Source organism: Sylvia atricapilla, chromosome 28 (assembly GCF_009819655.1).
Source record: "Sylvia atricapilla isolate bSylAtr1 chromosome 28, bSylAtr1.pri, whole genome shotgun sequence".
Classification (NCBI taxonomy): Eukaryota; Metazoa; Chordata; class Aves; order Passeriformes; family Sylviidae; genus Sylvia; species Sylvia atricapilla.
In genome coordinates, this window is record NC_089167.1 from 2580321 (window position 1) to 2607921 (window position 27601).

The window sequence follows — 27601 nt, forward strand, 5'->3', positions numbered from 1 at the left end:
ACCTCTCATGTTTTAGAGACCTGCACAGTGAAAGCAGCTTTTTCCATTATAGTGTTATTGAGCGCATCAAAAAGAGCAAACCAAAAGTTTACGTGTTTTCGATAATTTCGTTCCCATACAGGAAACAAGTATTAGGTAAGTACAACCATTACACTTAAAGAAAAAAAAGTGCAAATCAGCAAAGTTAAGAAATTCAGTTCACAGTTCTTAGGAAGGTGACATCTACCAGTGACTGGGTATACCTTGTCCACTGTTCATTAGAACAATACACAATCAGAACAATTGCCTAAAATGCAGCAAAACAGCCACAGGTGATGCCTAAGGGAAGACTTATCAGGACAGAGTATCTGCTGTCTTAAGGCACAATTAAGAACATTTTCCAAGCAGTTAGGCATTCCCTACTGTATCTTTGTGAAAAAGTGTCTGAGAAGTGGATACTAAAAGCTAAGCCATATGTATCACATAAGCAGTTGGTGACAGTAGAAGGCAGTTGGTGACAGTAGAAGGCAGTTGATATTCCCTTCTCAGAGGCAGCAGTTTTTCACAGTTGGCTTCCCAAAGTAGCATGGCTTCAGAGGCATCCAGAGTGATTTTACATCTAGGTTTGTTCTGGACTGTTTGTTTCTTCTACCTGAAGCTGCAGCCAGCTCCAGTCTAGAGCCTAAAGAAGAAATGAAATTCAACAGTAGCTTACAGTTGAGCTTTCTTTAGAATAAAGGTCAAGTATGTTAAGAGTTTTAAAAAATTTACTGTGTTGGGCAGTTTTATGATGAGCCACATGACTGCTGTCAAGGAAACACTTAACCTACTTGCACTCTCCAGTATTTTACTCTCTTTTTAATATTCTGCATTGTTAAATTAAGCATCCCTGCCACCCGCTCACCCCAAATTTGTGTGCAGTTTTGCAGTATTTTTGTACAACAGCCAAGTGCTTTGCCCCATCCTTTCCTGTGCAGTGCATCAAGTTCCCAGCATGTGGCTCCCAGTCCTGGCAAGCAGAGTTATGTCAGTTGGCAGATTATGAGGGAACTAGGTGCTTCCTAGCTCTCTGCAGCTCCTACTCTCCCCCTTGTCCAAGAGTAAATTGCAGATTTCAATTAGCTATGTTAGTGGTAGCAAAGTTGCACAGGCAGAACTTTGAAGCTATGCACTTCCCCAGTCCATTTATAGAAGAGTGAATACATTACCAAGAAACTCTGCTCTTGATCCTTCATTGTGTCATGCATCACATTTTCTAGTTGGCTACAAAGTTTCTGAGATTCCAGCAGCAGCTCCTCACTGAAAGAGGCAATTATGACACTATTAATAATTTCTATGGCAGTTTAGAAGAGATGCTTCCTCTATCATTAAGAAGTATTTCTGGCAGATATGCTGCAGAACACTGAAATTAGTCAGGTCATAGGCTTGTCATTCATACTGCAACTGGAAAAGTTGGTTGCAGCCCCTGATTTACTGGACAAGGGAAAGGAAATGTATTCCAAGATGGAATTGGGTTCTGATTAGGTGGAACCACTGTTGCTAGAGAAAAAGCTGAGAAGCCTATAAAGTTAAGGATGGGGTAACATGCAAAAAAACCAAACCAAGGTCTTTCATTCCAAGTGGTAACCCAGTTGATTTAAGCCACCCAGAACTACACATGCTTGGTTACAGCAGTTTCAATGACACAGCTCAGCTACTATAACCTTACATGACAATACTTCAACAGTTCTTGCTGGCAGTGTACTTCCAAGTCAGCCCAACCACCTCAGATTAAAGGAAGGAAACCACCTTTGTTACTGAGGCAGGGGGGAGTGAAACTCTACATAATATCCCATTTTTCATATGGAAGGTCTGAAGGACCCAGGAAGTCTAACTACTAAGTAAATCAAAACTGACAATGCAAGCTGAACACAAAGTGTCAAATATGAGAAACCCTGTGTGCCATTATTTCACAAAGCAGGAAACCAGCTTTGTAGTGGTGGCATTAGCAGCCAAAGAACTCCAGACTTTGTCTCACCTTTTTCTTACAGATTCTGATAAATTGAATGTTCCAGAAGGGACCTGCAGCAGCAGTTGACCTGAGCTACCAAGACGTGATGTGTTCATGCTCTCTGGACTGCCAGTAACAGGACCACGCACTTTACTCTGAAGAAAAAACAGAATATTCAGAGTGCAATTGTTTCCAGTAGTTTTCAGCAGCCAGGAATATGAGACAACCTGGAACTTGGCCTTCATACAAATTCAAAATAAAAAGAACCATAGGATACACTCAATTGACTATTGTTTTAGTAGCCTGTGTGACAAACCATATTCTCAGATTAAAGGGGAGTTCTTATTTACTTACACAAGCAATTTTCAGCAAGTTCCACAGTTCTTTCTGTCGTTTCTCCTGAAGCCTAACAACTGTTTCCTCATCTTCACTCATCAGATTCATCACTTTCTCCACTCTGGGGAACAATTCCAATGCCTTCTTTTTGCAAACTACAGTTTTACTATGAAAAAAATAAAAAACTAATCAGATCACACACGGGCCACTGCAGTAGGAGAACATTTCTGAAGTTGTTTTCTGTAACACTGCAAGATCTCATTAGCCATATGCACTGAGTTTCAAACTTTCTCTTGCTGGAAGAGAAAATGCCTTCTCTCAACTCTGAATAAAATCTATGAAGCTCACCTGAGCTGAGCATAAATGACTCGAACTTTCTTTTCAAAGGTCTGGATTGCCTGTAGAAGCAGTCGTACTATTTCCTGGCTGTCACCACTTGTCCTCTGATCTGGAATGAGAGTCAATATTATGCAGAAAGGTAGGTTTATAGGACAGAGTGAGAAGGTTCTTAGTGGCTCATTTCTACTATTGCTTCAATCCTGAAACATCCAAAGTTCAGGATACGTGAGTTTGAGTGGGATGAATTACACTGAATTTTAGCCACATTCTTCAAAATTTAAAGAACTTGAAAAGGAGAGTTGGGACTGTATCAAAGGAACAGCCATGTCTTTCATCCTTTCTTCATGGAAGCAGCAGCATGGGCTTGGGGCAACAGCCTGCTCTGAGAAGAGCTCCAGAGAAGTTTTGAGAACAGCTTACAAAGCACCAAGAAAAGAAGGCTGGCCTTGTGTGAAACTGACTCCCTGACTCCCCTCTCGAAAAAAAGGCAAATTCAGGAGAGGCCACGTGCTGCTAGTGTCTGGGCAGGCCTACAAGTCACATAGTTTTCTCAGTGATCATTACTACATCTCCAAAGTTAGACACAAAGCAAGTTGACCTTGAGCTAAAGTGTCTTTTACCTCTTGGCTTCTCTCTCAGTCTTCGGTACAGCTCTCTGGCTTGTTCTTCTCTAGAAGAAAAAAGCACGGGGAAAAAAAGGATTTCCAAAGAACCAAAATAAAAAACAAACAGTTTGAGAACTCGTATCTTTTCAATACCTGTCTGCCATTTCAGAACAATGGCAGATGAGTCAAAAACCATCTTTAAAGTGCTCCCCAATTTGGGTGGAAGAAACAGCTCTTTCACTGTCCTCTAGTGAGTAAGCTTAGCTAGAAACATCTGCATCTGAAGCTCAGGGTAGTTCAACTCACAAATCCTCCAGTGTTCCTCCTTGTTTACGACCTAGTGGGCTTCTCTGCAGGTCCACGATGTCTGTCTGCAGGGCCATCATCCTCTTCACTAACTGCTCCACATCATCCTCCTGAAAGCCGGGTACAACATAAGCAACAGAAGGGTCTCACACTCAGAGACACTACCACTCACACTGGTTCTTGCTTTCTCATTCGTATTTCTAAACACACCAACGAGGTGCAAACAGCATCCTTGGCCAAAGACAAATGAGAGCATGAGTCATTTCAATTCAAGGAAATTAGGTTGGTGCTCTTGGATAGAACAACTTCCAAGACATTTTTGGGGGCTTTGCCAAGATCTCTCTTTTCCCCCTAAGTCTTACAACAGAACGAGCTTCAGCTTCATGTAGTAGTAATAATGGACAAAAAATGTGCCATGCAAACCAAGGCAGTGTGAAATCTGGCATCAGTGCAGACACAAGGAGTTTCTATTTAAGGCAGGGACAATGAAGCTGAAGGAGGAGGAGGAGAAAGATAATAAAAAGAAGCCTCTTTATGATTAGCAGTTAGATTTAGAAACATACCCGCCCACAAAGTTCCACAGCTTGCTCCATCTCTTTCCAGGCAAACAGCAGCTTCTCAGAAGCTACAGGAAACAAAAAAGAGTGACTGGCTTTCTCAGGTTCACAGAGAAAGAGGTAGGTGTTTTTGTGATGATAAGAGTCATGAAAAGACCCGTTTGCCAGATGCTATACTCACTAATTCCAAATTCAATCTGCTCTTTATACTTTTCCAGATCGATTTGGATGCTTGTTTTAAAGAAGTCCAGCTTTGCTTTCAGCTGCTGAGAAAGGGAGGCCATAGAATTCTTCATCTTTGAGAGGGTACTATTGTAACGCAGCAGATTCATCCTGCAAGGACAAGAAGGTCCTATTAGCCTCCAAAAGTAAAAATCCACCAGGCTTCCATTTACATCCAAAGGCAGATACTTGAGATAGCGCTGAGGACAAATGTAGTTGTGCCAAGGGGCTAAATCTCAGCTTTTCATTAATTGCTTAAAGCTCCAATCATGGGCCTCCCCCTTCCAACAGGGTCCCATTTCTGTCTTCCTTTTCAGCAGAGCACAAAGGCAGAGATGAGTATTGTAGAGAAACTGCACCATACATGGCTGCTCGCTGGCCCTGCTGGAGCCGGTTGCAGTCCTCTTTCAGCATCCGGATCGTGTGCCAGATCTGGCCCCACACTTTCCGCAGCTGGAAAAAGTGGAGATTCTTCTTTGGATCCTGAACTGAAAACAGAAGAGGCGGGAGAAAGGGAAATGTACATATCAACATGCAGCAGGAAAGTTGTGTTATCACAAAACAGACCAAAACATTGCTGCTTTGAGGGGCATGTTACTGCCTGCAAAGCCTAGAGCTGCGTAACCCCCGTGCAGTTCCTTCAGTATGTCAAAATCAAACACTTCCTTTTTTTTAGCTATTCTGATAAACTGAATGAATGACAGTCCATTTTACTGCTTCTTCAGTCCCAATATGCAGAAGCTCCCTCTACTCTTTGTACATGACACAGACCACAAAACACAAAACCCTCTCAGCACAGACCACTCCCCTTTATGTTCATGCCAGAGAAAGTCCTTACGGATGCAGTCGACACTTTCTGGATGCGGACGCAAGGCCACCTGAGCCTCATAGGAAACTTTCTTGTTATCAAAGAGGAAGAGAAGGTCTGTGTCTGCAGCTGCAGTATCATTCACCTGCAGAAGACAAAAGACCCAACTAGTTTTTCTCAGGAAAAGCAAGCCTTGGTAAGACCATAAACAGAACAGTCCTGCTCAACCAAACACAGAACACCAAAGGCAATAGGGTGCCTATGCTACAATGGCTGTTAGGTCTGTGAAGTTACCATGACAAAAGCATGCCACAACAGCAGGGAGTGCTGTGATCCCAAAGTGACTGCAGCATCTTCTGATTACATCTCAAATGTAAGAAAGGGAGTATTGAGACTCACCTTGCTATCAGCTGTATGTTTAGTGACCAGCTTCTGAGAAAACAGTTCAAGTCCTGCTTCCTGCAGTAGTTCCTGGTCCTGTTCTGGAATTCCTGTATCTGACTGAATCCTGGCCTTCACACTCTGCAGAGTCTCTTCCTCTGTCACAGGGTAGGTGTGCACAGTTCCCGTAACCATGTTCAAAACATGAAGCAACTACAAGAGGAGTAGCGTGGCATGAGAAAGGCTGAAAATATACTGGTCATGTTAGAGCACAGATTGAGGGACTGATAAAATGACCACCAAGAAACTGTTCAAAGTGGACTCAAGAAGTCACTTTGCAGCTACTTCCTAACATTATGGTAAAGTTCTTGTCCTCCATCAAGTGGAAGAGAGGCCACATGGCAGTTAAATACCTTCAGCTGTAGAATCCTCTATCAGGATATGGAACTAAGCATGCACAGAAGCTATTCACTACTCCCAACAAGCTCAGGGAGTGTTTGTCTTCAAAGAAGGAAGAGGAAAGCACCTGTCACTAACTATCAGGAGACAGTTCTGCAAGTTTCTGCCTCATTCTTCCTCCTAAGTCTATTCATAGGCTCAGGCAACTGCTCTCTGGAAAACTTTTCAGGGTAATACAGATCTATTGCTTACCTTCAGGTTCAAAATGTCATCCAATGCTTTGAAACACCCATTGGGTCCATATGTAGGATCTGTACCTCTCTGACGAGGGTGCCACATTAACATGAGTTGCAGCCATTTCTCCAGTCTCTCAGACAAAACACTGAGCAACAAAAACCAGAAGGAGATCAGAAAAGGTAAAAGTTCATTTGCAGTACTGATATGGCCTGTTCTGTGTGGGAGGACTGACAAAACTGCCCCCCTCCTTCTCCCTCCAACACTCCACCTCTCCCCATCACAAATGCAGTGTTTAGAAGGCAGAAACCAAGACTACACTACACAAGTCTGACAAGGGACAATAGTACTGCCTGTGTCATGCACTCAGTTTATTCACAGATTAACACAGTAAAGGCATATAATATAAACCTGGTCCTTTTGCAGAAGAGTCAGTTTACCTCAGCACAGCAATTTCTAGTACTCACCTGTTTAGATTGTTGGGGCAGGGCAAACTGCTAGAAAACTTGACTTCTCCGGATAAGTCTTCTGAAACAACAATATCCAGCTCACTCTTCTGACGCACTTTTGTATGCCTGATATAAGCAAGTACAATGGTGAAAAAATTGCCTGCCTTTGCCAGCCTGCATGCTAGTAGGCTCTTAAAGCTACTCTTGACAGATATTATACAGATGCCACTTTGGTTTCTGTTATCTGCCCTGCAGGAGTGAGCCCTTATCCCATAGAGCACGTATAAGGAATGCTGAATTTGCTCAGGTGAGTCAAGCACCCGACAAGAAACATTGGGGTATTATCCTCCGAATCAAGGGACCACACTTGTACTTCCTGTAAACAGGAAAGTCACATCATGCCCACTTATCACCCACCCAGCCACGGTTCACTCACCACTGCACTGGCTGCCAGTTGGGTAGGAATGGTCGGAAGCCTGTAATGCACTCAAAGGCAAGTGTGCCAAAGCTCCAGTAATCCACTGTCACTGTGTACTTCTGCTGTTCCAGCAGCTCTGGAGCCTGATACAGTTTACACACATGAGACAAAGCCATCTAGCTCTTAGTTTTCTCTATCCCTTAACATCTCAACATTTGTACAAGTGATTAAAGACATTACTGAAGTCTCTTGGAGTGAGCAGCATAGGTTACTGGCACTCCTGCTCATTTATAACAGATATAGGTAGCAGAAAACCCAATGTCAGCAAAAAAAGCAGTCACCTTTGGTAGCTTCAGCACCACAAACGCACCCTATTACTGCACAAGTAGTTAATCCCAGCCCAAAGCTTGGTAACACTTAATTCTACCCCACTAGAAAGCAGTAGCTGCTCTTCTAGCTGAATTCCTTTCTTACCAAGTACTGCAGAGTCCCAACAAAGGATGTGCATAGGCTACCTTGATCCAACTCCTTAGCATAACCAAGGTCAATGATTTTGTGTATTAACTGAAACACACAACAGAGAATAAGAATGCTAGACTGAAGTCCTGTTAAAAGCACATCATACAGCAGAAAGAAAAGGTTCAGCTCTTCAAAGCTACTCAGGAAAGGTGCCAGTGAAGAGACAGAAGCAGAAATGGGAGGCTACTGTATATTTCTAAAACCACAATGAATTTGAAGGTGTTGTAGCACACTTAGCAGTTACGCGTCTACCTCCTTCCGATCTTTGGCCAATCAGTACAGTCTGGTTCTTTCCTTAATAGTTGAAAGTCAAAATGTCAGGTGTTAACAGATATCTAACACAGTGTCTCACCTCAGCTGCACACAGAATACCATCTGGCACAGTGACCTGAGACAGGTGTTATCCTGGGCTGAGTGCTCTTGCAGAGGGACCATGTAACTGCATGAAGCACGTGCATGTTCCTTGTAAGTTTACTTGTCTGTGCAGGTAGAGACAACTGCTTCCTGCTTACCCTTTGCTCTCCTTGCTGCAGCACAATGTTCTCTGGTTTCAAGTCTCTGTGGATGATCCTGTTCTCATGAAGGTATCTGAGAGCAGAAGCTGAGACAGAAAAAGCCAGTTGTTAGAGCTAAGTAACAGTACCCAGCATGAGCTCAGTAAGGATTCAGTTCTATCTAGTAATAAGCGTGGCCTTCACATCAAACCTTGAACAAGCAAACATACAATGAAACACTGAGTGAAAGGGGTAAAGTCAGCATCATAGAACTCTGGACACAAATTGAGTTCTCTCTCTGAGTGTTTCCTCACATCCTTCCTGTAAACTGCAGTAATGCTGGCTAGCTTCCAGTAGGCAAGGACCTCCCCAGACTCCCAACACTTTTGGTAGATGATCAAGATCACAAAAGGTCAGTCTAAAATGGAGTCACTAAGGTCACTACTGTATATTCACTAAGGTCACTACTCTGTATTTGGAGAGTGGTTTCAGGACTAAAAGGGTTTCCATAGTTGAGACAACTGAAGGTACTGCCACCACTTACCAATGTCAGACAACAAGATAAGAATAGCTTCTTCCCGCAAGCCACAGCAATTCTCCAGCTGGTTCAGGTACTGCAAATAAGCAACACAGATTGTAGTCTTTCCCTCTATCCTGAGTGAAGCCCTGAGTCCCACAAGTTCTCAGGGATGCAAGAAGCTTCAGCAACAGCAATTAAATTCTCCAGAAGCACAAAACTCTATAGACTCTGACCTGTGGTAGCAGCAATTACAGCTTTGTGCCTTGGTTTAATTGCATAGGAGGATAAAGGAGCAGGTGAAAGAAGTCACTGGCAGCCCATTTTCATCCTTCTATTTGTTCCATCCCTCTTTGCCATTTCCCCTGTGCCTGACAGTATCAACTCCAATCTGAGGCCTAAGGTCTGTGTTTTAGCTATGGGCAGATTATAGCAAAGGTCAGAAAAGCCTTAGGATTAGAACTACCATGTGTTATCTCTTCCTATGACAGACAGGAGTTAATCACTTTCAGGAAGGGTACAGCCTACAGATGCACCTACCCTACAATGGTCTTGGCCATACTCCCATACTGTTGCACATCCCCTACACTTGCCCTCATTCTTTAGGTACAAACTCCTCACAGTGTCACTTGCATCTAAAAAAATACAAAGTTTCACAAAGCACTTAAGTCTTCAAAAGCTGAACATAATACCAAGGACCAAGCCACCAACACTTGTTGATGTCATGACTGGAAACAGGAAACATCAGAGTGTGAAAGCAAAGGTTTGAAGGGAAAACTTCAGTATAAAACCTAGGATCAGATCAGAAGCTGATCCATCCCTAGGTGACCACCCTAGACACCTCACCTTGCGGAGGTCTCCACCTTGGCAGTACTCCATGGCCAACAAGGGCAAGTCATTTGGTGCAAGCTTCTGCATCCCTTCAGGGACATCGCGGGCAGCCACCACGTTGGGATGGTTCAGTCTGCAGAACAAAAATTAGGCAAGTACACATGGTGTTCTGCAACTGCTATGCAGTGCTCGTGGCCATCACTCAAAGCCCAACATGGTCACAAATCCTTTTAGAAACCGAATTAGTGAATTATAAAGGTTTCCATCTTTCACGGATCTAGACTCATTCTAGCTCCTGGCACTTCACACGCAAGACAGTGTGTTTCTTCAACACGTATACATTACAAATCTGTCTAGAAGGTACAGCAACGAGCCCTGCACAGCAGTGCAAGGGAGTCTTGTTGTCACCGTCCAGAAAAGACCCAAACTGCAATGAGACTGCTACACCCGAAAATGTTAATCCAACACCCCAAGGGGCTGCCGCAGCACAGACGATAAATCAGGCAAAGTAGCGGCTAGGTAGCAGCATTGTTGTAGCGCTGAGGGCACGGCAGAGGAGTGTGAGACCCAAAGAATCTCACGCAGCACAACGCGAAGTTTTCTTACGCGTGAATTTCGATGCCCTCGCCGGCGCAGCCGAGCGGGCAGCTCCCGGAAGGGGAACCCTGGGCGGCCAGCGGCCCAAAGCCTCTCCCAGCGTTTCCTCAGCGCTCCAGGGCCGTCCCCGGGCACTGACGGGACACCGAGCAGCGACCCCTCGGCCCGGCCCCACCTCACCTCTTCATGATCTGTATTTCCAGCGCCCAGCGGTCGCGGTTGCGCGGGCTCAGCTCCTGCCGGCACTGCTTGATGGCCACCTGCTCGCCGGTTTCCTGCGGACACAGCGAAGGTTGGGCTGAGCGCGGCTCCCGAGTCGGGGCTCCGCGGGCCCGGCCGCCGCTTACCTTGTTGTGCCAGCGGATGACGTTGCCGAAGCCGCCGGTGCCGAGGCGCTCCCGCATCTCCCAGGGCCCGCAGGTCAGCGCCTGCAGCGCGGGCGGGCGGCTCATGGCGGGCCCGGCTCCGCTCCGTGCGCCCTGCGCTTCCGGCTCCGGCGGGGCCGCGACCGCCCAGGGACCGCCCGGCGACTGCTACTGCCCGCCCAGGGACCGCTACTGCCCGCCCAGGGACCGCTACTGCCCGCCCAAAGATTGCTACTGCCCGCCCAGGGACTGCTACTGCCCGCCCAAAGATTGCTACTGCCCGCCCAGGGACCGCTACTGCCCGCCCAAAGATTGCTACTGCCCGCCCAGGGACTGCTACTGCCCGCCCAAAGATTGCTACTGCCCGCCCAGCGACTGCTACTGCCCGCCCAAAGATTGCTACTGCCCGCCCAGCGACTGCTACTGCCCGCCCAAAGATTGCTACTGCCCGCCCAGCGACTGCTACTGCCCGCCCAAAGATTGCTACTGCCCGCCCAGCGACCGCCCAGAGACTGCTACTGCCCGCCCAGCGACTGCTACTGCCCGCCCAGGGACTGCTACTGCCCGCCCAGGGACTGCTACTGCCCGCCCAAAGATTGCTACTGCCCGCCCAGGGACTGCTACTGCCCGCCCAGGGACTGCTACTGCCCGCCCAGGGACTGCTACTGCCCGCCCAGGGACTGCTACTGCCCGCCCAAAGATTGCTACTGCCCGCCCAGGGACTGCTACTGCCCGCCCAAAGATTGCTACTGCCCGCCCAAAGATTGCTACTGCCCGCCCAGGGACTGCTACTGCCCGCCCAGGGACTGCTACTGCCCGCCCAAAGATTGCTACTGCCCGCCCAGTGACTGCTACTGCCCGCCCAAAGATTGCTACTGCCCGCCCAGGGACTGCTACTGCCCGCCCAGGGACCGCTACTGCCCGCCCAGGGACTGCTACTGCCCGCCCAAAGATTGCTACTGCCCGCCCAAAGATTGCTACTGCCCGCCCAGGGACTGCTACTGCCCGCCCAGGGACTGCTACTGCCCGCCCAGCGACTGCTACTGCCCGCCCAGCGACTGCTACTGCCCGCCCAAAGATTGCTACTGCCCGCCCAGGGACTGCTACTGCCCGCCCAAAGATTGCTACTGCCCGCCCAAAGATTGCTACTGCCCGCCCAGGGACCGCTACTGCCCGCCCAGGGATTGCTACTGCCCGCCCAGGGACTGCTACTGCCCGCCCAGGGACTGCTACTGCCCGCCCAGCGACTGCTACTGCCCGCCCAGCGACTGCTACTGCCCGCCCAGGGCCTGCTACTGCCCGCCCAGGGACGGCTACTGCCCGCCCAAAGATTGCTACTGCCCGCCCAGCGACTGCTACTGCCCGCCCAGGGACTGCTACTGCCCGCCCAAAGATTGCTACTGCCCGCCCAGCGACTGCTACTGCCCGCCCAAAGATTGCTACTGCCCGCCCAGGGACTGCTACTGCCCGCCCAAAGATTGCTACTGCCCGCCCAGGGACTGCTACTGCCCGCCCAGGGACTGCTACTGCCCGCCCAGGGACCGCTACTGCCCGCCCAGGGACTGCTACTGCCCGCCCAGCGACTGCTACTGCCCGCCCAGGGACTGCTACTGCCCGCCCAGGGACTGCTACTGCCCGCCCAGGGACTGCTACTGCCCGCCCAGGGACTGCTACTGCCCGCCCAAAGATTGCTACTGCCCGCCCAGGGACTGCTACTGCCCGCCCAGGGACCGTGACCGCCCAGGGACCGTGACCGCCCAGCGCTGCCCGCCCTTAAAGGGGACGCGCGGGGCGGGCGCTGGCCCTGCTCCGGGCCGCCTCCCCGAGGAGTGGCAGAGTCGTGACCTTCGTGGCCGCGATACCCCGTGAAGTCAGGGTCTCGGGATGAGAGGAGAGTACTGCTCGTGGGCTGCGTAAGTAAAATTGCAGAGTTGCCGTTTCTTCCCACAGCATCTCCAAAAGTTGCCAATCCGGGATGCATCATTTGCGTTTCCCACCGCACCGCCCGAACCAAAGCGCTATTCCGGGCATTACATCGGGTTTGGATACTTCTTCCTCCTGGGCTGGCTTGGCGTGAGATGCTTTAATGGCACTGCAAAGACGCACAGCAGTACGGGGATGGAAAATGCGCTCCAAGACCTACCACAGCTGAAATCTCCTGCACTGGACCTGCCAAAGCCACCGGGCACAGAGGGTCCCGTCTGGGTGACATGGGGCTGCTGTGGGATGTCATGATGTCACACTTCGTCACTGACATTAAACAGACCTGCTGAAATGATCCCGAGGAACAGCTTAGGGAAAAGCCAGTAGATGGTGCTTGAGAAAGCAGACACTTTTATTGCTGGCTTTTCTAAAATATGTTAAGCCCTACAAATGGCACCACACTCTGCGGACAATTATAGTTGTCCTTAAGCTGTGAAAAGCCAGGAAATAATTTTTTTAAATCTTCCCCCAAGGCCATTAGTTTGTTAGCATCTTTAATCTAGGCTGCTATCTTTAAAAATAAAATAAATTAGCCCCTGTTTGCTCAGCAGTGTTCCATCTCAACAACTGGAAGTCCATTCTGGAAATGGTCAAATGCAGCTACACTTAAATCAGATTTATGGCAGTAATGTTATCACCAACACTGTGACTCTTGGGAAAATACATTTGATAATCTTGACATAGATCTCCATGCAGAGAAGAGCTAAATGTATAGAGTACATAGTGTTTCATCTTTACCATTATGCAAAATAACCAGTGCTGTGCTTTCCAAATGAGGTCTCCATGCAGCTTCTTCCTGAAAATGGAAGTCCCTCACATACTAGTTCCTATGTCTTACACTAAGTTCTGTCAGGAGCCTGATTGCTAGTGAATCAGTTCCAAGTAGGTAGGACACATTCATCACTGTAACAATTGCACCATGACTGTTTTCATAACAGTGCCCTAAGATCAGCTCTAAAACTGATCATCACGTTTGTCTGCCACACTTTGATAACTGAATACCTCATGACCACATCCTGCTTAGCAGATCCCCATTTTCTAGGATGAGCAGTATCGGTGAACATTTAGCTCTGGTCCTCAACATGGTGTTCCTTATTTGTACCTAAAGTTAATTAGAAGTTTTGTTCATTTAACTTGCAAGCTCCCCTGACTGTTTCTTCTCCCATGGCTGTGTTCAGGGCATGCTTTGCTCCACAGGCAGGTCAGGGCCTCTCTGCCAAACATCTTCACTGGGAGTACAGCACACTACACTTGTGTGTAAAACAGGAGTTTCTCGTTATTAGTACTAAGTCTACATACTGCAGACTTCCAATTATATTAGAAATAATACAGTGTGCATTCACTCACACACCTAGAAGCATAGGGGACAGGACAGTTCATTGTGAGGGTTAAGTACTATTCTGTCATTGAACAGTAAGGTGTTCAATGGGGAAAAAATTGTTTTGAAGACTGAATCTGCTCTCTGACCGGAAAAGAGAAAGAACAAAACAATCTGGCTGTAAAATCCAGCAGCATGGCAGCAAAGCAGCTTTCCTCCTGTCCCGCACAGGCTCCCTCCCAGCCCGCCGCCTCTCCTGGACCATCCCCTAGATGCTCGGGAAGGGGTGGGATGTGGACAGCACGCCCCACGGTCCAGGGAGTCTCCACCCCCTCGAGCGGCGCTACAAGTAGGACAGAGATCAGAGCAGAGACACAGGAAACACAAACCCAGGCTGGTCTGGAAAGCAAATCATCAAGAGAATACAGAAGAGAAGAAGCAAAAAGGTAGGCACTACTCTGCACCTGTTTCAAAAATGGCATTTCCTCTTTTCAACATGAATGGCATTGTCATTAAGTACTATTAAATATTATTATTTCATAAATCCCACTGAAGCACCATGATAGTTAACTAACTGAGCTATTGCCTTCCAGTTTTTGAAGAGATGCATAGTGTGGGTAAAGCTGCTACCTTTCAGTAGTTTCAGGAAAGCTGAAGCTTTCCGGGGAAAGGGCTGACAGCCTCGGGCCCTGACCAGTTAAGCAAGGAGGAGTCTCCTGCACAAAGGACATTAGCAGAAGAACTTAAAAGAAGAGTTGTGGACAAATATCTTGATGGTAAGGTAAGGAGACACAGAGAACTAGCTGGAAAAGGAGAATTGATCTGATCTTCCCAGGAGGAGATCAGACTGTGCCTTTCACCCCAAGTTCCAAAGCATGATAATGGAGGGACACAGAGGAGGAGGAGGGTGGGTCATCTTCAGTCCTCCCTAAATATGCTTCTCCTTTAATGTGGCCAAAACAACAGGAAATACTGAGAATGATTCCAAAAACAAAGACTTCAAAATATTCATTTCCTCCAATGTCTTAAAAGACTACAGCATCTTAGTATTGTTTTATTTTGGGCTTTAAGCTCTTTTCCCCAAAAACAGAGGTCTGTCTGTTATATTTTTAAGGAGAAATAGTTCAAATCTGCTATTCATCTGCTCAGTTCAGAAAAGGATTGCAAAAACAGTTTATCCAGAAGGCTGTCTGTTGCTTCAACTAAGTCAGGATAGCTGATCATCATCAAGAAAGCTATTAGTGCTATAGATTCAGAAACAATGTATTTTGGAATGGATGCATTATGTCATTGGGAGGAAGGAGAGCTACTTTTAATTTCTGCATCTGTAGATGTCGCACTTAGGGACATGGTTTAGTGGATTTGGCAATGTTAGTTTTACAGCTGGACTCAATGATCGTAAAGGTCTTTTCCAACCTAAATGATTCTATGATTAAGAACTTTTTGTTCACACTTGGTAAGTTACAGCTCTTTTTTGGGTCTTATTCCACATTGGTAAGATAATGCACACATCATTACTGCTTAGAGAGGCTGTTAGTAATAATAGGTTAATATGTGGGATTTTAAGCATTCCTGTTGATGATGCTTCAGCACAAAGAGACAAATGTAGGGAGTCACACATTGTTATGTCCTAATGTACTTAAAAGTGTAGAATCAAAATGGCAGAACATCACATCCAGGGTTTTGACTTATTGTCTACTATTTTTGATAGAAAAGGAAGCACAGGCTGAGATCAGAAGGCACACACTGTTTATGAGAGCCCTGCCAGATGCACATTGCTTGCAGGTTTCTGCTTGGAGCTTTGTAAACCTGCTTTTCAAACAGACATATAATTCCAATTTGACAGGGCTTACCATTCAAGATATTCCAGTTGACTGGCTTGAGTTGTACCTTTCCCAAAACTGAAAATAATTATAAGGTAACATCTGTTACCAGTCTTCCATGCATAGTGGGACAGCAGCCATCAGTGGATGGACAGGGAGCCCATAAGGAGCAGGGGAGAGATGGGGGAAAGGCTGCAGCATTAAAAGCTAAGATAGCCTGAAGAGGGGCAGCAGAATTCCATGGAAGACAGGAAGACAGGATGTGGCTTCTGATGCAAAACAACTTTAGAGAGCCTATCTACAGCATTTGCAGTATAAACACATGCTGTGTGAGGCTAGAATCTACTTGTACAGAAGAATGTATGAGATAAACTTGATTAAGCCATGCAGGTGCTTTTTAAATAGAGACTCCTCATGACAGTCTTCCAGGCAAAGAAAAAGTAAAAAGGACATTCAGCTACCCTCTGAAAATGATCTGCAGTTTCCTGCTGGATTCAGGTAGCTAGGACTTCTTCCAAGCTATCAGTTAGGCCAGAAAAAAAAAAACCCAAAAAATTCACTGGTGTTGCCTTGGTTTTGGGGCATCTCAGCAGGTACCTCAGAAATAAGGTCTCAACAGTTCTTTATGGAGCTTCCCAGGCAGAAATTCTAATGAGGCAGCTCAACTCAGATCTAAGTAGTTTCACTGAACAAAGCTTTCTTTGTAAGCGTCTTAGCTACCAGAATCTTGTTTCTAACAGTTTTAACAACTTCAAGCCTTCTCCACAGATAACAAAGTTCACCAGTGATACCAACAATTAGCCTGTTGAAACATTGCCACTGTGGGATTCAGAACACAAGCCTGCATAGCTGTAATAATGAGCCACAGCTGCAGGGAGTAAGGATACTGTAACACAGGGTTACAGCAGAAATCATGAGACTGGATAGTGGTTCAGATCACTCACTTTGGCTTTGGGAACACTGCTGATTTAGTTCAGATGCAATTGAAGTTAAATTCTATGTTAGGTCCTCAACAAGGAACAAAGAATCGCTTGTACCACTTTTAAAAAGGCTCACTATACAATGTTTCCTAAGAGTTGAAAAATGACTTGAAAGTATATAAAAAGTGTACTGTGAAATCTATGGACCAATACAAGTCACTGAGAGATGCTCTGAATCATAAGGATTTTATCATCAAGATGTGACCCAGAGATAAAGCGTGGAGTAATTAAGGTTCTTGGAAGATGTTCTTGTGAATATTTTCAGTCTGACTCGCAACTCAAGTCTCTTCTTTTTGCAGCCTAATGATGAGAAATCACATCCTAAGTTATCCGCCTGCACTCCTGGTTCTGCTTCAGAAACTGGACTATTTGTACCTTTTGCTTTGAACAAATTTTAAAACAAACAAACCCCAGTGACAAACTACTAAAAAACCACAGGCTTTCTCCCTATTAGCCTTGAATCCCAATTTATGACTCATCTCTCATACTCCAGTTTCACCAGCTGTTATCCAGCTGCCTTCTTTGGCTTTATATAAACAGAGTCTGAGCTCATGATTTCTGGAAGTAGTAGTTTTCTCAAATAATTGGGTTAGCTGTCTGCATATAACATAGATGATAAAAAGGTGATAGTGTGGGCAACGGTGCCTGAATATTATTTCAAGTATTTGGAACTTCAGGGCAATCCTAGAGACTGGAAATTAAAATGTATCTTCTTGCCTGTATCTTGTGCCTGCTACTTCATCTTACTCCCAGCTCTTGGTTTGTATAGGAGGTATTATATTTTAAAAGGAAGAGAGAAAATGGACTTTTAGTGCAGGATTTGTTCAAAGCAGGTGGGGTCCACCACATTTACATTACACCTTACAATCTCCCACTAGGGATCAATGGAGATTCTCTCCCAAGAGTACTGATAGAAGAGTCAGACTATGTAAATCGATTTGGAGAAAGTAGAAACTCTTCCTGGTGGATTGAAGAGGGCTTTGAAGTGTACAGCTGCTGAAGACATTAGAGGGAATAATGTATAGTTGTGACTCCATAGAAGGGACATACAGAAAGATGCTGCAACAAATAAATGAGACTATCAGAAAAAAAGCTAGGCTGCCAGACCATTGCCATACTCTGCCTTTTTAACAAAAGCATATGATAATAGTAAAAACCAAAGGCTTAGTTGGGAAGAATCAGTAGAAATATTGAAAATAAGACCTCACCTATCATCAAGCAAAGTCATTTTGCCTACACATTCTCTACACAAGAGAAAAGACTTCACTCTCACCCAAAGCAGTGGTCTACAAGAAATGCAAATCCTCTTAAACCACTGTTAACACAAACTGACCCTTCAGCAGACCCTCCACAAGAGATCTCTTAAGTAGGTGCCAGTAATCTGAATCTCAATTAATGCATTCAAATCACCATTACATTGCATCATCAGATATGCCCATCTCTCTAATAGTGCCCATGGTACTGTTGGCATCCTGCAGTTTAGGGAAAAAGTACTTGGAATTTACTTCTCTATTATTCCCCAGGAAGCACTCTCTCAGTTCCCTCTGGACGTAAATGAGTGTGCTTTAGCTTATCAAGTTTCTAAGTTTATCAAGAAAAAGCATATCTAGCTCCAGCCTGGCAGTTTCCCTAGGAAGACCAGGACAGTTAGACCAGAGAGCTGAGAAGAGACAGGTTGAAAATGCATAAAAAGAATTTTCATAATTTAAAACTTTCATTTAAAAAGTTACACCTTGAACTCCATTCACACTGTAAACTTCCTTTGTTCAACATCTAATTTTTGTCTCTACAGATAATTTGATATTTAGAGCTGATGTGAAAAACACTCAGAATGGAAGGCAAGCTTCCATGTCTCCTTGCACTGGTGGGAGCAATCATGACTGCCCAGAGCCAGGTAAGAGGCTGATGCATCAAATAATTCTCTTGCCATCTTCCTGTATTTTCAGCAGCACTTCCTTACCATTGACTCCAGCTGTCTGCATCGGACAGAAGAATCTGCTTAGCTCACTACAAATCAGAGGAAGAAAAATGTTACAAAGTAGTTTATCATTGTGGATGTGTTTTGTGTTATCCTGGCTGGTTTTCATTTCAAGACTTGCAAGTAAACAAGTCTTCACCGGGTATTCTTGGTGCATCTGTTCACTGTCACCTTTCACTGTTAATAAGAATTCCACTGTAACCAGCCTTCCGTTTTCTATGGTCATCATCTTCATCACTATTCTCACTTAAAAATGCACATCAATGGTTCCCTTGTGCCCTCACTTTAAGCCTCACACCACACACAGCTTGAGTAAATGCTACACAATTCTAAAATGTTTATTCCCTTTCTCAAAAAATTGCTATCCCACCCTTCCTCCTTCTTATCTTCTTTCTCTTGTGGCCTAATTAAAGAAGCTTTCGAAATTGGTTTCCTCCATTAAAGTTTATCCAAAATATTTCACTTAATTGGCTGCAGGAGATATATCTCTTAAAGATAATCAAGCTACAAAGTCTTATGGGGAAATTGCACGTCAGTGAGCAAAAGTAACTGCTTGTTGACTGTACCTACCTTGGAAATTATTTGCTTGAACCTCCTTCAAATAGCAGAAAGCTGACAAGCTTTAGTTAGCATTTGCAATGCCCCAAGAGCACATAATGACTTCACACACAACGTGAGTACAGCACATCCCAAATTCACCTCACTCAGAGGACAAGCCTGGTAATCCGTGCTAGAAAATGATTTACAATTCTTAGGAACCTGTGCTGAGGTACTAGAGGCACTTTTCACTGTACTGTCTGACAAGAGGGCAGACAGTTCCTCAGAGCTTCCCTGATTTACATGCCCTCAAGAAAAGGAGTGATTCTTCGAAGGTACTTGTTCTCTCATCGTTTTTAAGAGAGCAGTTACTCACAAAATTAACCTTCTTTGCTTGCAGGGCTTACACTTGCGTTTCAAACGAGGAGCCAGATCTAGAGGTAAGCCAGGCTAACTAAAACCATGTTAGCTGGAGCATTATGAACATGGGAGGGGAAAGCAAATTATGCTGAAGAAACAGAGCCTGAAAGCTTTTTGTCATGGTTATGTGGATGAGAGATTCAGAAGGCAAAATACCAGAGAGTTAATATCATCCACAACAAAGTTTTCCCCTCCCTCTGCTCTTCTGGAAAGAGAGTCAATAGTGGAATATTACATTTGGCAGCACAGCAGTGAGAGAGATGGGACAGTTGTGCTCTGAAAAGGAAAAAGGGCAACCCATTAGGCAGATGCTCCCATCACAGATAATTTTCTCCTGGAAATAGAAGGGAGTCCTTTTGCTCAGCCAGGTTTTTTCCCTGAATCTCTAAAAGAGGATTTCCTTTCTCCAATTGCAGCCATTTGCACAGATAATTCATCTACAGAAATTTACCAACACAGGGGAGCCTGGCTGAGGCTTTCAGGGAGCAGAATAGAATACTGTAGGTGCAACAGTGGTCAGAGTCGCTGCCACACTGTGCCTGTCAGAGGTGAGTATGACAAAGAAAAGGTGAGAGGTTGTCCATCTAATCATCCACTGTCAGGGCCAGAGTTATTGCACAGAAAATTAGTCTGGGAATAGAGGAGGATGGAAAGGAAAATACCAGTGTACACTGTCATGGGCAGGACTAAGTGGGAGTGGGCATGGGGCTGAGAAAGTCTAATAGAATATGTGGAGAGAATGAAACAGAGAAAGAATTGAAGCACTACACAAAAAGGCTGTAAGCACATGGCAATAACAGATGGGTAGGGAAAGAAGAACAGGCTAAAAGAGACTGACAGGAAAATGAAAGATGTGTATACATTGCTAGCTTCTTGCTTCTGTGAAATCTAACAGTATTTACTGGCTTTTGCTTATTCCACAGCCTGCACTAGAAATAAATGCTACAATGGGGGCCGGTGTTCACAGGCATATTATTCCCCACAGCTCTTTGTCTGCCAGTGCCACCAAGGTTTCTCAGGGAAGCAGTGTGAAATAGGTGAGTATTCCACATCCACTGCTGTGAACAATGCTATTTGGGTTAACTATGCAGTACACAAGGAGCTCCTGTGGTAGGGCTAGGCTTTCTAATAAGTTGTCTTTTTTTATTCTAAAGCTAATACTACACAGAACTTTTAAGCACACCTTGGTTGTTCTAGGTGTCTCTAAATAAAAGTCTAAATTTTGTACCTGAAGACCTTCATGTACACTTAGACTGTCAGGGCATTTTCACTGACTTACTAGACAAGACGTCTGAGAGCCAAGTTTAAACAGAGCAGAGACTGGGGAAACTGTCTGGGAAAGAATTGAGATGCCATCCTTAGATTTTGTTCCCTTTTTTTCAGATACTGAAGTTAAATGCTACGAAGACACTGGAGTAACATATAGGGGTACCTGGAGCATGACAGAGAGAGGAACTGAATGTTTGAATTGGAATAGCAATGGCCTGGTGGACTGGAAGTACAGTGGCCAAAGAGAGGGTGCTGCAGAGCTGGGATTGGGCAATCACAACTACTGCAGGTGAGGGGCTGTGGGCACACAGGGTCAGAGCCACAGGAACTAGCCCATTCTAAGAGCCTGGAGCAAAAGAATGGCTGCTTGCCGTAGTCTGAGACCAAGCAGGGAGCACTCTGCATGGGTGCAGATACTGTGCAGCCTGTGAGCAGAAATTGCAACATCTGTAGACATGTCTACACTTCAGATCTTCCTAAACTGGATGTCTATGGCAGACTACAAAACGCAAGTCTCTCACCCCCTAGTCTTTCTCTTGCCCCTTCTCAGTCCTCCCCAAACATCATTTGTAACTCAGCTTTCTACAGCTTCAAATCCTGATCAAAACTGTAAGAATATAGTGCTTCCTGTACATGACCTAAACTGCACAAAGATGCTGTCCACTCCTGCTAGCTACTGGCCATCTCATCTTCACCTCGATGTACTCCACAGTTTTATAATTAAAATAGGAATTCTAGCAACTTCTGATGGGTCAGTCCACATCTTCAGTGCAGAGCAGGACTAAGCGAATTAGATGGCCTACATGACACTGTTGACAATAGCTTTATAATGACACATAATACTGTATCTCTTTCAGAAACCCAGATGAGGATTCCAGACCTTGGTGCTATATCTACAAGGGGGGAATGTACACCTGGGAACACTGCAGTGTGCCCTCCTGTTCAAAAGGTATATGTAGGGACGTTGGATTTTCCATTGTTTGCTGCATATATAAGGGTTCTCTGTGAACTTGGGCTATTTCTGTAGCATAAAAAGTTGAAGCTGTCATGTTATCTCATATTTAGGCTTTTAGTATTTATGACACTGAGAGAATGAGATACACAGAGGTAATATATAGATGCCTTGACAGAAATCACACCTAGGAACAACCAACAGTTTCGCATCAATCAGTTAATGTGCAGCTTTCTTATTGAAGCTAGGAACATCAACTGCAGATCTGGAAGAGGCACAGATTACCGTGGCAGCCACAGTGTTACCAAGTCTGGAGTTACCTGTTTGAAGTGGAATTCTCTAATCCTTGCCAACAGGCTATATACTGCTTGGAGAAAAGATGCTCCCCAGCTGGGCCTTGGTAGTCACAATTTCTGCAGGTATGTAGTTGATTATAGAGTAACAAAAAAAACCCAAAAAACCAACCCACTGAATTGTCTTGCAGAACTCTTAAGGCAAGGCTCTAATCTTTTACACAGATTAATAAAGCACATTACTGGTGACAATGAAACTCACTTCCGATAGTAATTTTATTCTACCTGGCCTATTTGTACTTCTCCAAGATCAGACTCCACAAGCTGGAATTTCATTTGCACTTAGGGAGTGCCCCTTAGGCCTCCCCCCACACCCCACCATCAAAAAGAATGCCCTCAGGTTACAGTTTGACACCTTGAGGTCTCTGCAAACTCTCTGCAGATCCAATAATACAAATAGCTCTTCTCTTTCCTATGCTGCAGGAATCCTGATAATGACAGCATGCCCTGGTGCCACGTCCTGAAAGGAAATCAGCTCACATGGGAGTACTGCAATGTGTCTACTTGCTGTAAGGATACCAGCACTCTTGGTTCTACTCTTTCTTTGAAGCATTACTGTCCTGCATGTCGTCTGTATTAAAATAAGATGTGTAGAAAAAAAGCTGTATTACACTCAAGCATCTTCCAGTAAAAAAAGAGCTGGAGTTAAACAAACAAACAAAAAAAAAAGTGTTTGGAGCGAGAAGAGATTCTGTAGCTCCACTCTCATGGAAATGCCTTTTGCTCTGCCAGAAGGGAAGATTATAGAAATGGAGGACAGGAAAGGCAGGGTTTCCTTACTGTATTTTTCAAATCAGAATACAAGTTTCCTAGGAAACAATGATGAGTCAAATACTAAACAGTTTGTGGCCAGCTGCCTCAACATGGACTGGTGACTAGCAGGCTCTTAACCTTAACTCAAAGCAAGAGTGCCCGAGCAAAAAGCCTGTTTCTGGGTTTGTCACCCACAGCCACCTGCGGACTCCGGCAGCGCAGAGTACGCCAGTACAGGATTAAAGGTGGTTCCTACACAGACATTGCATCTCACCCCTGGCAAGCTGCCATCTTCGTGAAGTATCACCGAATACCTGGAGAGCATTTCCTCTGTGGAGGAATCCTGATCAGTTCCTGCTGGGTTTTGTCAGCTGCTCACTGTTTTGAGGAAGGGTAAGTTGAGGACTGGGGGGAAAGGGTCTGGAAAACAGAAGCATCCAGTATAGCTTTACTGGAAGGGTATAAGACTTGGAAAAACCCCTCTTTATCCCAGTAAGTCTGCAGTAAAGATTATAGTTAATTGTGCTGAGCATTGCAGAGAGGCATTTAATTGGGCAAACTAGCAGGATGGCATTAAGGTACCACAGGAAAGTATCAGATACCTTAAGAACAAAGTTGTCAATACACATGCAGAACCATCTGAAACTTGAGAACAGCAAGGGGCTGGCAGAGGAGCTTTGCCCTGATGGCTGCAAGCTATAGAACAAAAAAGAAGGCAAATAGGTCACTTTGAAGTCAAACTGCCTGGGTAACAAAGTAGTAGAGATAAAAAAAAAAAAAGAGCAGACTTTCCAACAGCACATCTTCAAGGGAAAGGTCCGCTCTAGTTAACACAGGAATAGAGACTCTCTTTTTCTTCAGCTTTAGTACAAATCAGCTGAAGATTGTACTGGGTAGGACTTCCCGAGCAACTCCTGAGGAAAATGAACAGAACTTCCAAGTAAAGAACTACATTGTGCATCAGAGATTTGACTCAGAAAATTTCAACAATGATATTGGTAAGAACTTTTCTGACTTTGTGACTGGAAGGTCGTGGTTGGCTCAAGTTTGTGCTTAATGAAGTGGGGATATTTTTCCTTGTTCAGCTCTGTTGCAGTTGAAGTCAGATGCAGAAGACTGTGCTGTTGAAACAGGCACTGTACGTGCTGCCTGCCTCCCCATGCCAGGGCTGCAGCTGCCTGACTGGACTGAATGTGAGATCTCTGGTTATGGCAAAAATGAAGAATGTAAGTAGAAGATACATGTCTATATGTCCAGACCTTGAGTCCTCCACCCTCAAAGCATTCAAGCCTTTAGCATCACAGAATGTGTGATGTATCATATCGGCATATATAAGCACTACAAAATGTATGTAGAAGTAGGAGTTGCTCAAAACCAAGTTTTGCTGTAAGTTATTCATCTAGTTCTGTCAGCTCTATGGGCTAGTAGAGTCTTCCTTGATACTCTCCACAGTACAAAACTAAAAAAATAAAAAATAAAATAAAAGGCACAATGAGTAAGGTAGGAAAGACATAAGATTTGCAATCAGGGCTGCCACATCTGCTGTACTCAATACATTTAGATACTGTAATTTGGACAGAAGTCCATTTCTGTCAAGGCTTGATATACCATACAGTTGCAGATTGATGCATTATTCTAAGAGATGCAGAGAGCAGAAAAAAAAAAGCTAAAGAAATAACAATCACAGATATACATTAAAAGGCTGGTTAAATTGCTTTTAAAGTGAGCTGTAACAAACAGAAATAAAAGCTGTGTGAAAGTGTACACAGGCAGACCTGTATTAAAAGCAAACAAAAAAAAAAAACCCAGTCCTTATTTTACTTTCTTCCTTTTCCATTTTCTTTAAATTCACTAACTTGTAAACTTAGTAAGAGAAAAAATGTGAAGCATCCATCATACAAGACCTAATATCACATTTTGGACCCACAGGGGTTTTGGAGCAGACCTAAAGACAAAACATGTAAGTGTGGCATTAAGTGTTTTTAAAGTGCTTTTAAAGCTTGTCCTCAGCATTGCTTACAGGGAGTACAGATAAATTCTGAGAGGGAAAAGATGCTGCAACTGTAATTCAAAACTCTACTGAATAACAACAATCCTGCCAACTTTCAGTTTTTGTGAAATTGCAGCTATACAGGGAGAATAAAACCCATGTCCAAATCAACCACCCAAATCTCTTCTATTCCAACATAAGTATAGGAGTTACTCAGTATTATGTAGGACAAAGTATCTAACTTTTGTTAGTACAAGTCTAATGTTAAAAAGTTAGGATCCTGTTTCATACAGTTAAGGCATTTTCATAGACATTTCCTGTTACTTCATTTTGATTGATGTAACTATGTGAAGATGACTTATCCACCCAAGAAGCCCAGCAGTCCTTAATTTGGAGCCTGCATAAAACCTCTCTAACTTGCTTAAGAAAAAATATTCTTTCTCAACTAGATTTAAGCTGTTCTGATTATTGAAGTGGAACACCCAAGATATAAAAAGACCCTTTCACAAGGAAATTTTAGTTTAGCCACGGAGCTACTTGAGTTCACTCTCCCCTAAACTACGGAAACCGAATTGCAACTTTTCAAACACATATATATGCACATACAAAGACATATGTATGTATTTATATTGTCATTTTTATTCCAGTTTCTCCATTCTATTCAGAGCACCTGAAGGAAGGCCATGTCAGATTGTTCCCAGCCAGTCGGTGCACAGCACAGTATCTAGACAACCGGACAGTTACAGACAATATGTTATGTGCAGGAGACACAAGGAACCTTGATGATGCCTGCAAGGTAAACCCTATTCTGTTCTTCTTTTTACTTTTCTTGTCTCTTTTCTTTTCTCTGTACTTTGAGCTAACTAACCAAAAAAGCTTCAGAAAATTGTTTAAATAAGTTTTTTGTGTACATGGCAGTCCTAGTAGGCTTTTGATGAACAGAACAGAACAGAACTGGTGGCTCCTCTTTAATTTCTCTTCCCCCACTCCTCATGGAGGGGAAGGCAAAGAACACTTAAGTAATCAAACCAGAGCAACACAGACTGAAAATCCCAAATACAGGAAATACCACGAAACTGAGCAGGAAAACCCACCCCAGCATTTCCTAGTATTTACTGTTATGTGAGCATGCAAAACTCAGCAGGAGGTTCTGTAGAAGGAAGGGGGTGCCCCTCTACTGAAAAGTAGTGAAAAGAAGAATAAAGGCTGAAAGATGGTGGAGAACAAGCAGCTATGACATGAGGAAAAAGGAAGGCATGCATTCAATCCACAACCTTTCTCTTTAAACAGCTATTTAATAATTTTGCTTTACTGTTACACACAACAGTATAAAACCCCTTGGATCTTTATAGCTTGAATAAGGGCTTTCCTCCCTTTGTTCTTTTCAACACTTTACCTGCATTTCATAAATTAGTTCCTTACAAAGTTAGACACCTTAGTGTTACATTTTTCTATATCTCTCCCCATAAGATGAGCATTGAGGGAGCCTGGAACATGAAAGTGACTTAGGTAAAAGTACTGTTACTAAGAGCTCTTGATTCGTGAGCATACTGCATAGGGTATTTCTGTAAACACTAGTGCGTCCCTAAAGCCAGTGGGAGTGGGAAAAGCAATGCCAAACCAAACAAAGAGATTGTTACTAATCTGCTGCTTCTCTGTAGGGCGACTCTGGAGGGCCTCTGATCTGTATGAAGGATGATCGTATGTATCTGATTGGAATCATCAGCTGGGGAATAGGCTGTGGCCGCAAAGACGTGCCTGGTGTTTATACAAATGTGAGTCGTTATCTTGACTGGATTCAGGACACCATGAAACTCTGAGAAAGAAAGAAAGAAAGATGAACCTTTTGCAATCTTGTGACCATGCCCTCACAGCTTCCTTCTGAGTGTTTAAGTATGCTGACAGGGCTTCCCGTTTGGCCAGATGCTTGTTACTTGTAGTACAACAGGAAGACAAACTGCAGTGTGTGAGAAGGGAATGTTCTTAAAATAATCTCCTTTCCTTATTACAGGTTATTAGAAGCTAATCATCCTTTTCCCCAACAATACCAAATTTTCACCTTGCATCAAATCACATAAGTACAATAAAAAATAATTCTGGCCCTGAGTGAATAAACTAAGAGAGAACATCATGCATCTCTTTAGCAGCTGTATTGTTTTAGGAATGAGTGTGAACTGATGGGGATGTTAAATTTCCTGAAAACTTCATCTCCCTCCTTATTTGGCTGTACCATTGAAGACATCAAGCTCTGTCCTTATACGATTTGACTTTGCTAATTTAAGTCGGTTTCAACAGAAGCTGGTTTCCAATAGAAAGAACAAAAGCTGTAAGCATGGACTGCTTATTTCCAGATTAATATACTACTTGCTTCTTCAGTTTGGAACCAATTAATTGAGTTTGAGCTTAAACTCTCTGAGCAAATTCAGGATGTCGTGCTTATTAGGACATCTTATTCCTTCACTTGTTTTTGCTCCTGGTAATGGAATGTGTAAGAATTTTAACACCTGCCTGATCTACCACAGAATCAATGCATATTTCCAAATATTAAATTTCTATGCATTATCATCTGCTATGATGCAAAAGCTGTCTCTTCTCTGCAGCAGGGCAAAACAAAGGACAAGTGTATTGGTAGCTGTTTTAAGTGCCTGCTAGATTTATATCCACAAGTAAAGGCCAAGTCAGATATCACAAGGCTGCCTTTGTCCTTTAACAGAAGATGGGGCAGGGTACAACCAAGTCACCATGAACCAGAATCCCAGTAATCAGCATGACTTCCTTGCACTGCAACTGCCACATGATGCCAAGTGCCAGCTGTGCACATCCTAAGAGAGAAGCCACTCCGAGAGCTTCTCTTTTCTCCCATTGCTTTGTAAAGAGAAAATAGGTGTAACTACTACTT

The 27601-nt window shown here is 44.4% G+C and overlaps 2 protein-coding genes across 7 annotated transcripts; one reads left to right on the plus strand and one right to left on the minus strand.

Annotated features, from left to right (window-relative positions):
- Positions 1 to 87: 87 nt before the first annotated feature.
- Positions 88 to 10491, minus strand: IKBKB (inhibitor of nuclear factor kappa B kinase subunit beta). Of its 4 annotated transcripts, XM_066337354.1 has the most exons (21): positions 10329 to 10450; positions 10162 to 10256; positions 9400 to 9517; positions 8581 to 8650; positions 8055 to 8143; positions 7498 to 7587; positions 7042 to 7166; positions 6624 to 6731; positions 6175 to 6304; positions 5542 to 5736; positions 5173 to 5287; positions 4699 to 4822; positions 4294 to 4445; positions 4119 to 4180; positions 3556 to 3665; positions 3265 to 3314; positions 2654 to 2753; positions 2324 to 2471; positions 1997 to 2124; positions 1188 to 1278; positions 88 to 661 (listed from the first exon to the last, which is right to left on the minus strand). In XM_066337354.1, exons 1-21 carry the CDS (start codon positions 10431 to 10433, stop codon positions 599 to 601), a joined length of 2268 nt encoding a protein of 755 aa, XP_066193451.1. In that variant the 5' UTR covers positions 10434 to 10450; the 3' UTR covers positions 88 to 598. The 4 variants fall into 4 exon arrangements, with proteins under 4 accessions (XP_066193451.1, XP_066193450.1, XP_066193449.1 ...); XM_066337353.1 differs by having other exon boundaries at positions 88 to 654; positions 10162 to 10448; XM_066337352.1 differs by having other exon boundaries at positions 10162 to 10448.
- Positions 10492 to 13918: 3427 nt separating this feature from the next.
- PLAT (plasminogen activator, tissue type) lies at positions 13919 to 27274 on the plus strand. 3 transcript variants are annotated; one of them, XM_066337358.1, is made up of 15 exons: positions 13919 to 14093; positions 18243 to 18344; positions 19366 to 19405; positions 19802 to 19933; positions 20309 to 20422; positions 20769 to 20943; positions 21512 to 21603; positions 21851 to 22025; positions 22383 to 22468; positions 22910 to 23105; positions 23574 to 23710; positions 23798 to 23938; positions 25350 to 25498; positions 26364 to 26477; positions 26714 to 27274. In XM_066337358.1, the coding sequence occupies exons 2-15, from the start codon at positions 18282 to 18284 to the stop codon at positions 26726 to 26728; spliced, it is 1629 nt and encodes a 542-aa protein (XP_066193455.1). In that variant the 5' UTR covers positions 13919 to 14093; positions 18243 to 18281; the 3' UTR covers positions 26729 to 27274. The 3 variants fall into 3 exon arrangements, with proteins under 3 accessions (XP_066193455.1, XP_066193454.1, XP_066193456.1); XM_066337357.1 differs by having other exon boundaries at positions 13921 to 14093; positions 26364 to 27274; XM_066337359.1 differs by lacking the exon at positions 19802 to 19933 and having other exon boundaries at positions 13923 to 14093; positions 26364 to 27274.
- Positions 27275 to 27601: the final 327 nt, after the last annotated feature.

Excerpts from the sequence above, each read along its gene's own strand:
- PLAT (XM_066337357.1), top strand. The coding sequence starts at position 18,282 with ATGGAAGGCAAGCTTCCATGTCTCCTTGCACTGGTGGGAGCAATCATG. Across the intron at positions 20,944-21,511 it reads GGCAATCACAACTACTGCAG|AAACCCAGATGAGGATTCCA; the intron begins GTGAGGGGCTGT and ends TATCTCTTTCAG. Across the intron at positions 25,499-26,363 it reads ACCTTGATGATGCCTGCAAG|GGCGACTCTGGAGGGCCTCT; the intron begins GTAAACCCTATT and ends GCTTCTCTGTAG.
- IKBKB (XM_066337352.1), bottom strand. The coding sequence starts at position 10,433 with ATGAGCCGCCCGCCCGCGCTGCAGGCGCTGACCTGCGGGCCCTGGGAG. Across the intron at positions 2,472-2,653 it reads GTCATTTATGCTCAGCTCAG|TAAAACTGTAGTTTGCAAAA; the intron begins GTGAGCTTCATA and ends TTTTTTTCATAG. Across the intron at positions 2,125-2,323 it reads ACTTGCTGAAAATTGCTTGT|AGTAAAGTGCGTGGTCCTGT; the intron begins GTAAGTAAATAA and ends TTTTTTCTTCAG.